This window comes from Dendrobates tinctorius, unplaced genomic scaffold, assembly GCF_039654945.1.
Source record: "Dendrobates tinctorius isolate UK_male_01 unplaced genomic scaffold, ASM3965494v1 ptg000009l, whole genome shotgun sequence".
NCBI lineage: Eukaryota > Metazoa > Chordata > Amphibia > Anura > Dendrobatidae > Dendrobates > Dendrobates tinctorius.
The window spans coordinates 2,923,987-2,939,466 of record NW_027361677.1 but is presented as its reverse complement, the minus strand read 5'-3'; the positions used below and the strand labels follow the sequence as shown (position 1 = coordinate 2,939,466).

General features: G+C 42.4%; 1 protein-coding gene across 5 annotated transcripts in view; it reads left to right on the top strand.

Annotated features, from left to right (window-relative positions):
* Positions 1–9,742, top strand: part of LOC141095647 (receptor-interacting serine/threonine-protein kinase 2-like) — a 48,321-nt gene extending 38,579 nt beyond the window's left edge. For 4 of the 5 annotated variants that reach the window (XM_073581803.1, XM_073581838.1, XM_073581812.1 and 1 more), the window contains 3 exons: positions 4,481–4,586; positions 6,590–6,703; positions 7,835–9,742. In XM_073581803.1, the coding sequence (XP_073437904.1) occupies positions 4,481–4,586; positions 6,590–6,703; positions 7,835–8,139 (525 nt within the window). In that variant the 3' untranslated portion in view covers positions 8,140–9,742. The remainder of the gene's footprint in view (positions 1–4,480; positions 4,587–6,589; positions 6,704–7,834) is intronic. The other variant, XM_073581830.1, reaches the window with a different exon arrangement.
* The last annotated feature ends 5,738 nt before the right edge of the window (positions 9,743–15,480 follow it).

Sequence of the window (15,480 nt, the reverse complement as noted above, 5' to 3'; positions counted from 1 at the left end):
AGTGCAGCACAGATTCATCACATCCACGACTCCACAGCACTGGTCACTACTGAGCATGTACATAAAGTGCAGCACAGATTCATCTCATCTATGACCCCACAGCACTGGTCACTACTAAGCATGTACATAAAGTGCAGCACAGATTCATCTCATCTATGACCCCACAGCACTGGTCACTACTGAGCATGTACATAAAGTGCAGCACAGATTCATCTCATCTATGACTCCACAGCACTGGTCACTACTAAGCATGTACATAAAGTGCAGCACAGATTCATCTCATCTATGACCCCACAGCACTGGTCACTACTGAGCATGTACATAAAGTGCAGCACAGATTCATCTCATCTATGACCCCACAGCACTGGTCACTACTCAGCATGTACATAAAGTGCAGCACAGATTCATCTCATCTATGACCCCACAGCACTGGTCACTACTGAGCATGTACATAAAGTGCGGCACAGATTCATCTCATCCATGACTCCACAGCACTGGTCACTACTAAGCATGTACATAAAGTGCAGCACAGATTCATCTCATCTATGACTCCACAGCACTGGTCACTACTGAGCATGTTCATAAAGTGCAGCACAGATTCATCTCATCTATGACCCCACAGCACTGGTCACTACTGAGCATGTACATAAAGTGCAGCACAGATTCATCTCATCCATGACTCCACAGCACTGGTCACTACTGAGCATGTACATAAAGTGCAGGACAGATTCATCTCATCTATGACTCCACAGCACTGGTCACTACTGAGCATGTGCATAAAGTGCAGCACAGATTAATCTCATCTTTGACCCCACAGCACTGGTCACTACTGAGCATGTACATAAAGTGCAGCACAGATTCATCTCATCTATGACCCCACAGCACTGGTCACTACTGAGCATGTACATAAAGTGCAGCACAGATTCATCTCATCCATGACTCCACAGCACTGGTCACTACTGACCATGGACATAAAGTGCAGCACAGATTCATCTCATCCACGACTCCACAGCACCGGTCACTACTGAGCATGTACATAAAGTGCGGCACAGATTCATCTCATCTACACCTCCACAGCACTGGTCACTACTGAGCATGTGCATAAAGTGCGGCACAGATTCATCTCATCCACGACTCCACAGCACTGCCTAATTACTGAGCATGTACATAAAGTGCAGCACAGATTCATTTCATCTCTGACCCCACAGCACTGGTCACTACTGAGCATGGACATAAAGTGCAGCACAGATTCATCTCATCTACGACTCCACAGCACCGGTCACTACTAAGCATGTACATAAAGTGCAGCACATATTCATCTCATCTCTGACCCCACAGCACTGGTCACTACTGAGCATGTACATAAAGTGCAGCACAGATTCATCTCATCTATGACCCCACAGCACTGGTCACTACTAAGCATGTACATAAAGTGCAGCACAGATTCACCTCATCCATGACCCCACAGCACTGGTCACTACTGAGCATGTACATAAAGTGCAGCACAGATTCATCTCATCCATGACCCCACAGCACTGGTCACTACTGAGCATGTACATAAAGTGCAGCACAGATTCATCTCCACTGCGACTCCACAGCACTGGTCACTACTGAGCATGTACATAAAGTGCAGCACAGATTCATCTCCTCTACGACCCCACAGCACCGGTCACTACTGAGCATGTGCATAAAGTGCAGCACAGATTCATCTCATCCACGACTCCACAGCACCGGACACTACTGAGCATGTACATAAAGTGCAGCACAGATTCATCTCATCCACGACTCCACAGCACTGGTCACTACTGAGCATGTACATAAAGTGCAGCACAGATTCATCTCATCTATGACTCCACAGCACTGGTCACTACTGAGCATGTACATAAAGTGCAGCACAGATTCATCTCATTTATGACCCCACAGCACTGCCTCATTACTGAGCATGTACATAAAGTGCAGCACAGATTCATCTCATCTCTGACCCCACAGCACTGGTCACTACTGAGCATTGACATAAAGTGCAGCACAGATTCATCTCATCTACGACTCCACAGCACCGGTCACTACTAAGCATGTACATAAAGTGCAGCACAGATTCATCTCATCTATGACCCCACAGCACTGGTCACTACTGAGCATGGACACAAAGTGCAGTACAGATTCATCTCATCCACGACTCCACAGCACTGGTCACTACTGAGCATGTACATAAAGTGCAGCACAGATTCATCTCCACTGTGACTCCACAGCACTGGTCACTACTGAGCATGTACATAAAGTGCAGCACAGATTCATCTCCACTGCGACTCCACAGCACTGGTCACTACTGAGCATGGACATAAAGTGCAGCACAGATTCATCTCCACTGCGACTCCACAGCACTGGTCACTACTGAGCTTGTACATAAAGTGCAGCACAGATTCATCTCCACTGCGACTCCACAGCACTGGTCACTACTGAGCATGTACATAAAGTGCAGCACAGATTCATCTCCACTGCGACTCCACAGCACTGGTCACTACTGAGCATGGACATAAAGTGCAGCACAGATTCATCTCCACTGCGACTCCACAGCACTGGTCACTACTGAGCTTGTAGATAAAGTGCAGCACAGATTCATCTCCACTGCGACTCCACAGCACTGGTCACTACTGAGCATGGACATAAAGTGCAGCACAGATTCATCTCCACTGCGACTCCACAGCACTGGTCACTACTGAGCATGTACATAAAGTGCAGCACAGATTCATCTCCTCTACGACCCCACAGCACTGGTCACTACTGAGCATGTACATAAAGTGCAGCACAGATTCATCTCATCCACAACTCCACAGCACCGGTCACTACTGAGCATGTACATAAAGTGCAGCACAGATTCATCTCATCCACGACTCCACAGCACTGGTCACTACTGAGCATGTACATAAAGTGCAGCACAGATTCATCTCATCTATGACTCCACAACACTGGTCACTACTAAGCATGTACATAAAGTGCAGCACAGATTCATCTCATCTATGACCCCACAGCACTGGTCACTACTGAGCATGTACATAAAGTGCAGCACAGATTCATCTCATCTATGACCCCACAGCACTGGTCACTACTGAGCATGTACATAAAGTGCGGCACAGATTCATCTCATCCATGACTCCACAGCACTGGTCACTACTGACCATGGACATAAAGTGCAGCACAGATTCATCTCATCCACGACTCCACAGCACCGGTCACTACTGAGCATGTACATAAAGTGCGGCACAGATTCATCTCATCTACACCTCCACTGCACTGGTCACTACTGAGCATGTGCATAAAGTGCGGCACAGATTCATCTCATCCACGACTCCACAGCACTGCCTAATTACTGAGCATGTACATAAAGTGCGGCACAGATTCATCTCATCCACGACTCCACAGCACTGCCTTATTACTGAGCATGTACATAAAGTGCAGCACAGATTCATTTCATCTCTGACCCCACAGCACTGGTCACTACTAAGCATGTACATAAAGTGCAGCACAGATTCATCTCATCTCTGACCCCACAGCACTGGTCACTACTGAGCATGTACATAAAGTGCAGCACAGATTCATCTCATCTATGACCCCACAGCACTGGTCACTACTAAGCATGTACATAAAGTGCAGCACAGATTCATCTCATCCATGACCCCACAGCACTGGTCACTACTGAGCATGTACATAAAGTGCAGCACAGATTCATCTCATCTACACCTCCACAGCACTGGTCACTACTGAGCATGTACATAAAGTGCAGCATAGATACATCTCATCTATGACCCCACAGCACTGGTCACTACTGAGCTTGTACATAAAGTGCAACACAGATTCATCTCATTTACGACTCCACAGCACTGGTCACTACTAAGCATGTACATAAAGTGCAGCATAGATACATCTCATCTATGACTCCACAGCACTGGTCACGACTGAGCATGTACATAAAGTGCAGCATAGATACATCTCATCTTTGACTCCACAGCACTGGTCACTACTGAGCATGTACATAAAGTGCAGCACAGATTCAGCTCATCTATGACCCCACAGCACTGGTCACTGCTGAGCATGTACATAAAGTGCAGCATAGATACATCTCATCTATGACTCCACAGCACTGGTCACTACTGAGCATGTACATAAAGTGCAACACAGATTCATCTCATCTAAAAGCCGAGATCCTTAGATCAGAAACAGAACAGACATTTATAGGACCTTTCATAACTTCCCAAATTCTTATGAAAAAAATTACAGCACATCCTGCATTGTACTACTGTACCCAATTTATTATATATATATCAAGAATCGGACCATTTTATACCGACTCCACCAAAATGGACACCGACTCCACAGCCCTGCCTTAAATAATATTTTTTGATGACACATTCTCTTTAGCCATTGCTATTTTTCTGAATATTTAAGAATAAGCATGAAATAAAGTGGTTTGCACAATTTTCAGGTGGGTTGGTTGACAAGGAGCCATATGACCAGAACACAGAGTCTCCCTGAAGAGAGCACTGAAGATCATTCACTATGTCCCGGGACAAAGAAAGAGAAAAGAAGTGGTGAGAGCATTAATTACGTAAATGTTATATGAAGGAAACTTTTGGATATTGTACAGTGTTTTTGTTTTTTTTTTACCTAAATTTTGACGTGGATCTTCTTTAAAATGTGAAGATTATTTACACTGGATCCATAACCTGCTTTCTTCATGAAATACCCATTGTGGATCGTCTTTGTATTTTTGCTTTGTGCTATTACAGCTTATAGTGAAAGGAATCAAAAAGTGAAAAACTAAACCCTTGGGTGAGCAAACCCGCGCTGCTTGCTTAGTGACTCGTTCCTTAGTGACCATTGTCACTTTGATAGTTGACGCATGAAAATTGAGAATTCATTGTGTTAAGATTGATAGGTGTTCACCATGACGCAATTATTTGCCTCCAGCCATGCAGGTTTATGTAATGATGCACACGGGTGGAAAGTTTCCTATGACACGTCTGTAGATGACCTGTGTACATCGTCTTTGGCATCCCTATGTGTTGCCTAAAGCACTGAGATCGGTTTGACCTTCGCTAAAATAGAATCACAACTACAGGATGAGTAATTGTCTAGAAGCTGGGACTTCCACCCTCGGGGACCCCACCAATCATGAGAACAAAGGTCCGATGTCCCCTATCTGTTCTTAATGTCTATGGGACTGATGGAGATGGCAGATTATAGCACTCGACTTTCTTTGTCAGTCCCGTAAACTTTGAATGAAGTGCAACAGTGCATGTGCGACCCCCATTGTACTGAAATGGAGGACACCAGACCCATAATTATCATGATTGGTGCTGGTCCCAGAAATCAAACACTGATCACCTATCCCATAAACGGGGAATGAGTTTTGACTTTGGGAACACCCCTTTAAATACTTACATAGGTCACAGTGTTTTATTTTTAAAGGGGTTGTCTGACCTTGGGGCACAAGTCTGTAGTCATTCTACGTGACTTCAGACTTGTGAATCCTCACATTGCGCACAGTGCACGCTGTCGGGATTCTCCTGGAGCAGGAAATTATGTGGCCACAAGAATGCGATTGGCATTCTCCCAGCGACAGTCTGACTAGACGTGCCTGGTTTTGCTAAAAACATTTGAATTGAATGAGGCCATGCACGTCTAGTTGGCACGTGACCGCATGTATGCCAATTGCGCCGGCGAATCCTGACAGCACGCACTGTGCACACTGCGAGGATTGACAAGCCTGCAGTCACATAGAGTGACTGTAGACTTGTAGAGTAAGGTCGGACAACCCTTTTAATGTCTTCTTCTTTATCTGTACAGTTGTGACTATGAACTTGGAAAGGTGAAATTTTCAATGAAGATATGCTCATGAAATGAGATGTTGCAAATTTAAAGGCAACTTGTAGTGTCCTAAAAAAAAATACTATCTGCAGATATTCGATTAATCTGCAGTTAAATATCAGTAAAATCTTCTATGGCAGTGTAACTGGAGCAGCAGTGACAAGGAGATAATTAATTTATGTTGTCCCTGCAGTCACTCGTTTCTAGCCATCGGGGCAGTGCAGGAGCGGTTAAAGTCACCGGTCACTTCACAGTGTGCGCTGTAATTCCTCACCGACTCATTGATAGATAACTTGCTCTTCACACACACACTGCAGTGTCAGCTGTCAATCAAGGTGCTGAAGAGTGATTACAGTGCTCAATGCATAGTGACCGGTGACTAATTGCTCCCTACACCGCCTCGATCACTGTAAGCAAGTGGCCAAAGGGAGTATATACGGTAAGTTTATTCTCTCCATGTAGCCGCTGCGTTTAACACTACCTGCAGATTAACCTTACATCTACAGGTAAGTACATTTTTGGACATGCGGGTTCCCTTTAACACCTGCATGACAGGTCATATTCCTTTTTTTTTTCCATGAAGTATGCGGATGACATAAAATTCACAGCATTTTTGCCACGTGTGAATTTGTCCTAACAATTCTGCGCTTTAGTACAAATCTTTAATTTCCTGCAAAGTTGTCCAATGGATTCACAAGAAGCCTGTTCCTTTCTGTCTCCTCAGCCAGCCTGCCAGTTTCAAGTAGCAAGACCAACATTCCCATCCCAACCACATGTCCTGATCCGAGGGCAGCAAGGAATTGTGGGTTGCACAGGAAAGTAGAAGGTAGGGTAGAAGGTAGGAACATACCTTTTCGTTTTGGGTTTGTTTTTTAAAGGGGTTTTCCATCCCTTTATACTTACACATGGCCCCAGAGTGGCAGGAAATGGCATATACTATCCTTCTGATCCCCGGCTGCTGGCTGTGTCCCAGCCAGTCTGCCCTCCTTCTTTTCCGGCATGGTGGACCCCTTTAACATTAAATCTAATTTGTCACTAGATTTCACAATACAAGGGCATACATTAGTAAATAGATCTGTTAGACCTAATGAGGCTGCTGTACTTACTATGAAAATCCATGTTAGAGTGGCTATATAATCCTTTTTGAAAGTTTAAGTCTAAACTCCCCCTATTTAGCCTGATTGACAACCCCTCAGTGCCACTCCTCCCTGCTGGGATCTCACACTGCTTAGTACCTGCTGCACTTTTTGGGCTGGTGGAGACTGAATAAACTTGGATACATGAGCTCTCTCACTCATAAAATCATTTTCGTATCAGGAGTATATAGCGCTTCTGACGTGGATTTTTACAGTAACTACACTGCTATCATCAGGTCAAAGAAAACAAGCATTATTTAGCGTATGAAAAATTCTAGATTAATTTTCATAAAATTACAGTTATGAGCTAATTTGGAAAAGATTGCTACGGACCCCTTCCAAAAGCCCAGTGGGTCCTGACATATTGCCAAACTGCATGGTTTTTGGAGCCTATAGTCTCTATTTTCTTAAAAATAATTAAAAAAAAACCTAAGCCTAATTAGTCTTGTTGCAAATTTTGGAATACTCCAAAATTTCTTTTGAAACCCATTTTTTAAAAAACATCCTCACCTTCAATGGCCCAATTCCTGCCCTTTTGGACTCCAGGGTTCTGTTGATGGAAGCATCCTAGCACCACAGTTGGGTAGCTGTCTGGAAGAGTTACTGTCCAGAAGGTTTCTGGAGGCCTTGGTCCAGGAGATTTTCTGGAAGTCTGGTATGTCCGTCTTTCATGCTGGAGCCACCACCACCAGGACATTCCTGGAGAATGGTCAAGTGTGAAAGAACTGGACTCAATTATTTCTAAGGTTTATTTATTCGGATCTATGATAGCTTGAACTTTACGGCCATTTTTTTTTTATTTGTCACTATAATACCCATTGTTTGTACTTCAGATTGTGTTTCCAGTTTACATCTGGTCTACAGTAGAACCTACACTGAGACCCTAAAAAGGAACTGGGAAGTGATTCTCAATAGAGTGACAGAAGGACATCTCAACAACCTCATAGATACCATGAGGACCAAATTTGTGCTCTCTCGAGATGATTATGAAAACATTCATGCAGAAAGGACGTTAAAGGCCAGAATACGGAAATGCTTAGAAACCTGTTCTGAAAAGGGTGAAGAAGCATCGAAAATGTTTTTGGACAGTTTGTGCTCAAGAAATGTCATCCATATTCATCCAAGAAATCCAGCATGAATATGAGACGCCACAGAGCTGACGGGACAGATAAGCAAGTTTGGATGTTTTGGTGGCTTTATTGGAAACACTGCTTGCTGGATTTTCTTCTATGGGACATACTGGACAATTGCAAAGATTCTAATTTATAAAAGAACTGATCAAGAAGAAAAGTTCCATGACTAGTGCCAACATTTTGGCACTTATCTTCTGTAGTACTCCTAAAGACTAGAGGAAAAATGATGACAACCCCGTTATAAATTAAAATGGGCCCACTCGTAATTTCATCGCTAAGACCCAGCTTTACTAACTCCCAATATTCAGATGATATATCTAGGGGAAGCCATGCTTTTCCAAGCATTACCCTGATGTTAACTTCTTCCTGTCAAGGCCAATTCATTTTTGCGCTTTAGTTTTCCTCCTTTTTTTTTTTTTGCCTTATTTTATGTTACCATCGACATAAGGCTCTTTTTTTTTTTTTAAGCTGTATGTGTTTTAGATTGGAATGAGACCATTTATTTTGCCCTACAAGGTTCTGGAAAATGGGGGGAAAAAATCCTAGTGCAGTGAAATCTCAAAAAGAAACACAATGTTAACTTTTTTTATGGTGTTTATTGTGCGGTAAAAATGAAAAAAAAAAAATTAGGTGATTGAAAATTTTAGGTGTTTTTTTTCTACAAAATTAGCAAACTGAGTTTTTGTGTTTTTTTTTTTTTTTTTTTTTTTTTTGAGACCCGTAAAGTTTTATTATTCTGTTGATGGAGATATGTGAGGGATTTCTTTTTGGTGGAGTGGAAAGGTGAAGTTTTTATTTATACCATTTTCGGTATTGGAATTCAGATAAGCAGACTGCAACAGATAAGCCTTACTGACAAACATGACCAGAACAATTCAGTTTTGTCTCTAAATCTCCAATGCTAACTTATATGTCGTCATAGTTGTGGATCTTGCCTTCATGTGTTACACCAACTCCTCTCTTCTTGCTAATCTACAGACCTATGGGAGGCTGACTGTGAAGGATTTGGGGAAAATTAATGGCAGATTACAATCCTGATTCAGCATGTGTAGCTGTAACAGGGCACCTGGCTTAGCAGGTGGTCCAGCCAGTATCCAAGCTCATACAGAATGATCCCCTGTGGAGCCCACACTGTGTAACTTCTTTGTCCAGTCAGATAGGATTTCATAGGGAGATTTAAGGAAAATATGGAGTTATCATACATCCTAGCCACATACTGGTTACATTTTTATATCTCTAAAACGGGCCAAACGCTTTCCAGGGTTTCAATCCATTCTAACACCCCAGCGTGGAGAAATGGGTGTGACAAACCAAGGGAATAAATGATTGTACAAGGCCATGTGATCTCTCTCTGTTATGCTTGCTGTTCACTTCTAAAGCAGGGGCACGTCGTGGAACATGCTGGAAGGAACTGGAACAGCTGGCAGCCCATGCCCCCATGCAGCCCAGCACACATGGTTGAACATCAAGCTGATGAATGACATGATTCATCTGCTTATATCTATAACTTCACCTGTATTTGCATATCTGACCATTGTATATGTATAACCATTGTGTATATAGTGTATTTTGTAGTGTGCGCTTTAGGCAATTAAATATATGATTTACCCTTGGGCTCTTCTTTTATCTCAATTCACAAATCCACTTGTCCGTGTTTTCGGATTTAACTTTTTATGCTATCGGGGCTGGTTTCTGGCCCGATATAATACTGTTAATGGACCTGGTTTATATCTACCGAGGAAACTTCTGACAGTCCTGCTGCGCTGCTAAAGTTCTGTTTCACTGGTGTTAGAGAAAGGGGGCTCAGTCTGTCAGCGTGTGTGGTGTCACATCATCGACTGCGTGGGCCACATCCTCTCACTCCCCGTGCCTCCCTGGGCTTGTGTGGATAAGGAGTGTCTGTAAAACTGTGCCAAGCTGATTTATGTGTCCCCAGGGGGTGCGGAACGTCACGTTAGTCCAATTGAGGGGACCATACCATGGGATCCCTCAGATGAAATAGTGATGTCGGGGGGTGGCGAGGTGCGGGTTCATCATACTGAAAAACAAGCACAGAAAGCTATCTATTAACATGTAGCACAACAAAATCCATTGAATTTGTATTGTTAGGTGTCAAACTAGGCTGCATTAAGTCTAGTCAACCCACGACATTAAAAAATTGCCGATTGGCTACATAGAAGCCTGTTTACACAAGGAGATGCGCTGCTCAAAAGAATGATTTTTATGAAAGCCTAACAATCATTTAACCCAACCTGGCTTGCTTGACAGTGATTGGCAGACTGTTCATACTGCCCGATTTTATGGACACACTTTCCCAGGAAAGCGGCCAGCGTAAATGCACCAGGATATCCTTCTGCAATGTGATATCTTTGTACTTTTACATCGGTATTTAGCCATTCCAGCATTTTCTTCAAAAGGAAAGCAAAGTGATCTGCAGACAGCTGTTTCGGGGAATCTTACTCCTCATCAGTGCACAGTAGGATACTGGTTGGCTGGATGAGAAACCTATAATTGAAGTGACTTGCATATCCTTTACCCATGGAGCATTGCTTGGCTTATAAGCCTCCCTATCCCAGCTTGGCAATTTTCACAAGAAAAACACTTTGCCCCCTACACCTAGTGTAGTACCTTATTTTGCATGGGTTTGCTTTCAAAAATTTACCTGTAGATACAGTGCTAAACTGCAGTACACAGCCTTTTAATAATGTTGGGCTGGTTTACTGGAAGAGTGGCTACATGAGATATTCTCCCTGTGGCTGCTTATTACAGTCATTGGGGCGGTGCAGGGGGTGTAACAGTAAATGCTAACAACACAGTGAACACGGCTGTAACCACACCCCGGAACTTTGATTGACAGCCTGCTCCGCACACAGATGCTGCTTATATAGACTGCAGAACAGGCTGTAGATCTATGTCCATTTTTGTTGGGGACAAGTTCCCTTTAATAAAGTACAATTGTGAATAAGGCCTCGTTCGGCATTTAGTTATGGTAAAAGTAAGACATCGAATGCTGATTAAGGAAAACCGATGGCTATGAAGCTGAATGTTACTATAATACTTTATTTACAGTCTGGATTCTTTGGGTTAACAACTTTTTTTTTCCAGCAAAATTCTTTAAAGAACATATAAAGTAAAAGTGAATTTGCCCAATAAAGTGATGAGTATTCATTACATTTTACTTTAATGGTTACTTCTCGAAATGAAAATGCTCATTAATGGGGACGTGTATATTTGGGCAATTGGCCATAATAGAGGGAGAATGCCCCGTTGGGACCAAACATCTGTTCAGAAGCCGGAGGTGATAAGCTGAGCACCAGGCTTGCATCATTTTTAGGGCTCATGCAGATGTCCGAGCAAGGACTGCAATGCATGGACTGGTTATGGGACAACCCGACCTGAGCGTGACCGCTTCATATAATTTTGTGAGACGGTCACGCTTAAGTATGGAGACCCGCGGCCAGCCGTGAATTGCAGCCCATGCTCGGACCATGTGCATGAGCCTCCCGTCAAAGTGAAAACAATTCTCCATAAATGCATTAAACTTGCAAATATTAGAAAAAAAAAATCAATTGCACTAATAACCAATAGATTCATACTTTTTACACGCATAATAAGAACTCATGCACATGGCACATGGCCATGGTACAAATCCATGATGTATGGATCCATAATTTGGGGTCTGCGGGTGGATTGTTTTTTTTCTTTAATACTATAATTATGTGTGCTGCCGATTTTATGTTTCATGGAGGTATTTGTTCCCAGACACTTTGCTTCTAGGAGAGAACATACCTTTTGAAGGGACCATGTGGACCCATTATGCCCCTATCAAATTCAGAAAGCAATGCAGTGAATTATGTAGTAGATGATTGTAACCATTAATAAAATATTTAGATGAGAGTTGATAGTATATGCGAACATACTTAACTTTGAAATATATCTTTGTAAGAAGAAGTATTTTCACTTTGGGGCAAGCAACGGCGTCGGGGGTCCCAATGGCTGCGCCGGCCCCCTCCCCACCTGGCATAGCACTTTAAACTGTAACTGCAGAGCGGGGCACGGGGACAGGTGAGTGTTTTGTTTTTTATCCCTGAGTAATTTTGGGGGCTCCATCATGCAATTGTAAGGGGTATGTGAGCATTATTATACTGTTTGGATCGCTATGCGGGGGCTATTATACAGGGTGGAGGATTGTGTGGGGCCATCATACTATGCGGAGGGTTCTGAGGGCAATTATACTATATGGAGAGCTGTGTGGGGGTCATTATACTGTATAAAAGGCTATGTCGGGGCGATCATAATGTGTGGAGGGATGTGTCAGGGGCAGGCCATCATACTGTGTTGGGGTCACTGTTGGAGTATAATACTTTGTGGGGGGTTACAGTAGAGTTGTCATACTGTGGTTGTGGAGGGTATTAAGGAGGAATTCACACAGGGTTATCGCACTGTGTTTGAGGGGCACATTTGTTGGCATCATACTTTATGGAGATCATGAAAGGGGTATCTTAGTTCATGAGAACACAGATGGGCAAACTTAGTAAAGGCCAGATAGTTGTGTGATATCTATGCTATTCTGTGACTCTGAAGACTTTTTTTTTTTTAAGGTGGGAGGGACAATTAGAACATCTGATATGTGGACCCATGATTTCTATGTATGCCCCAACATGTGTATGTGTGTAGTTATGTGTATATAGTCATGGCCAAAAGTTTTGGCACAATTGATATTGTTCCAGAAAATGAAATATTTGTCCAAAAAATTATTACAATTACAAATGTTTTGTTATGCACATGATTATTTCTTTTGTATGTATTGGAACAACACACAAAAAAAAACTAAGAAAATAAGGCAAATTGGACATAATTTCACACAAAAACTCCACATTTTTGGCACCTTTCCAAAACTGTGGGTAAGCAACTTTGTTTCAAGCACATGATGCTCATTCAAACTCACCTGAGGCAAGCAACACCAATCAACTTCCAATGTAATTCATCCAATCCTGCAGGCTCTGGGTGCATCAGTGTCAGCGCAAACTATCCATTGACATTTGATAGAAATGAAATGCTGTGAAAGGAGATCCAGGTGGCCCCACTGCTGACATAGAGATATAAAAAAGCTAGACTGCAGTGTGCCAAAATGTATGTGAATAAGCCAAAATCCTTCTGGAAAAGTGTCTTGTAGACAGATGAGACCAAGATAGGGCTTTTTGGCAAGGAAAATAATTCTACTGGTTACCAAAAACGGAATTGGGCATACAAAGAACAGAACACAGTACCTACAGTCAAATATGGTGGAGATTCAAAGATGTTTTGGGATTGTTTTGCTGCCTCAGGCATTAGGTGCTTTGACTTTGTGCAAGGCATCATGAAATCTGAAGATTATCAAAGAATTTTGGGTCGCAATGTAGTGCACAGTGTCAGAAAGTTGGTTATGTGTCCTAGGTCATGGGTCTTCCACTAGGATAATAACCCTAAACCTAGTTCAAGAAGCACCCAGAAATGAATGGAAACAATGCCCTGGAGAGTTCTGAAGTGGCCAGCAATGAGTCCGGATCTAAATCCCGTTGAACACCTAAGGAGAGATCTTAAAATTGCTGTTGGGAGATAGCACCCGTCATATATGAGAGACCTGGGGCAGTTTGCGAAAGAAGAGTGGTCCAGAATTCCAGTGGAGAGGTGCAAGAAGCTTGATAATGGTTATAGGAAGCGATTGATTGCGGTTATTTAGTTCAAAGGGTACAACCAACTATTAAGTCAAGGGTGCACACAAATTTGTCCTGCCAAATTTGGGGATTTTCTGTGAAATTGTGTCCAATTTGCCTTTTTTTTCTTTTTTAGTGTTGTTCCAATACACACAAAGGAAAAACCTGTGTATAACAAAACATGTGTAATTGCAATAATTTTCTGGAGCAATTTCAAGGGAACCAACACTTTTAGCGATGTCCGTATATGTGTGTGTGTGGATTAGGGTGACCGCAAAAAATCGATGTCGGAATTTTGTCCGTCTGGACCCCACAAAACGATTCCCCTTTCCAGATATTGAGAGAGCCAAAATTTGAGCTCGATCAAACGATGTTAACCCGTGCCGCTCGTCGCTCAAAGTTTGAAAAAATCCAAATTGAGGTATTTTAAGATTTAGGTATTTTGCATAGTCTGTTAGACTATAAAGAATGTGACAACAACATTGCAGAAATAGCCCTGACCAAATTTTCGAACCATTTGTGGTATTTGAATGCAGAGTTGGTGGGATTATCGTTTTTTGATCCCACCATTACAGACAATGAAAAGTTGTTAATGGCTAATAAATTGCTCAGTAGCACAGATGAACCATCAGAGCACGCTAGGGTTGTAAATCCAAAAGTTAGGAAAGAAAAATTAAAAGAGGTAGGAAGTAACCGACTTTAACGACCTTCTGACAAAAGATGAAGAACAAAAGCAATATGTCCTGCAAGTTGTAAGCAAATGCCGAGCATTATATTCTGACGTTTCAAAAACTACTTTAACAAAAGCTCTAGAATAGATTAGATAACTATGTAAAATTATCAACTCATGTAGGTTAGCGTGCTCTGATGGTTCATCTGTGCTACTGAGCAATTTATTAGCCATTAACAACTTTTCATTGTCTGTAATGGTGGGATCAAAAAACGATAATCCCACCAACTCTGCATTCAAATACCACAAATGGTTCGAAAATTTGGTCAGGGCTATTTCTGCAATGTTGTTGTCACATTCTTTATAGTCTAACAGACTATGCAAAATACCTAAATCTTAAAATACCTCAATTCGGATTTTTTCAAACTTTGCGCAACGAGCGGCACGGGTTAACGTCGTTTGATCGAGCTCAAATTTTGGCTCTCTCAATATCTGGAAAGGGGAATCGTTTTGTGGGGTCCAGACGAACAAGATTCTGACATTTTTTTCCCTCCCATATGAGATCCGGTCACCCTAGTGTGGATAGATAGATAGCTAGAAAAGAGGGACTGGTTGGGCAAGTAGATCACACAATGAGAATTTGGTGATTTTTTTACACTGCGTATTTTCGAAAAACTGAACGTAACCGAATTTACATAATAGGTGCAGAAAATATGCAACATCAAAAACTCATCGTGGGAACATAGCCTAGGGTCTGGGTGCCAACAAGATGCTCAGACTTAGTCTGAGAATATAGCTACACACCTGAGGAAAAGAACTGAAACATTGCCCTCAATAGAGGGCTATGCTATGAGACATATATACACTGCTCAAAAAAATAAAGGGAACACTTAAACAACAGAATATAATATAACTCCAAGTAAATCAAACTTCTGTGAAATCAAGCTGTCCACTTAGGAAGCAAACATTGATTGACAATC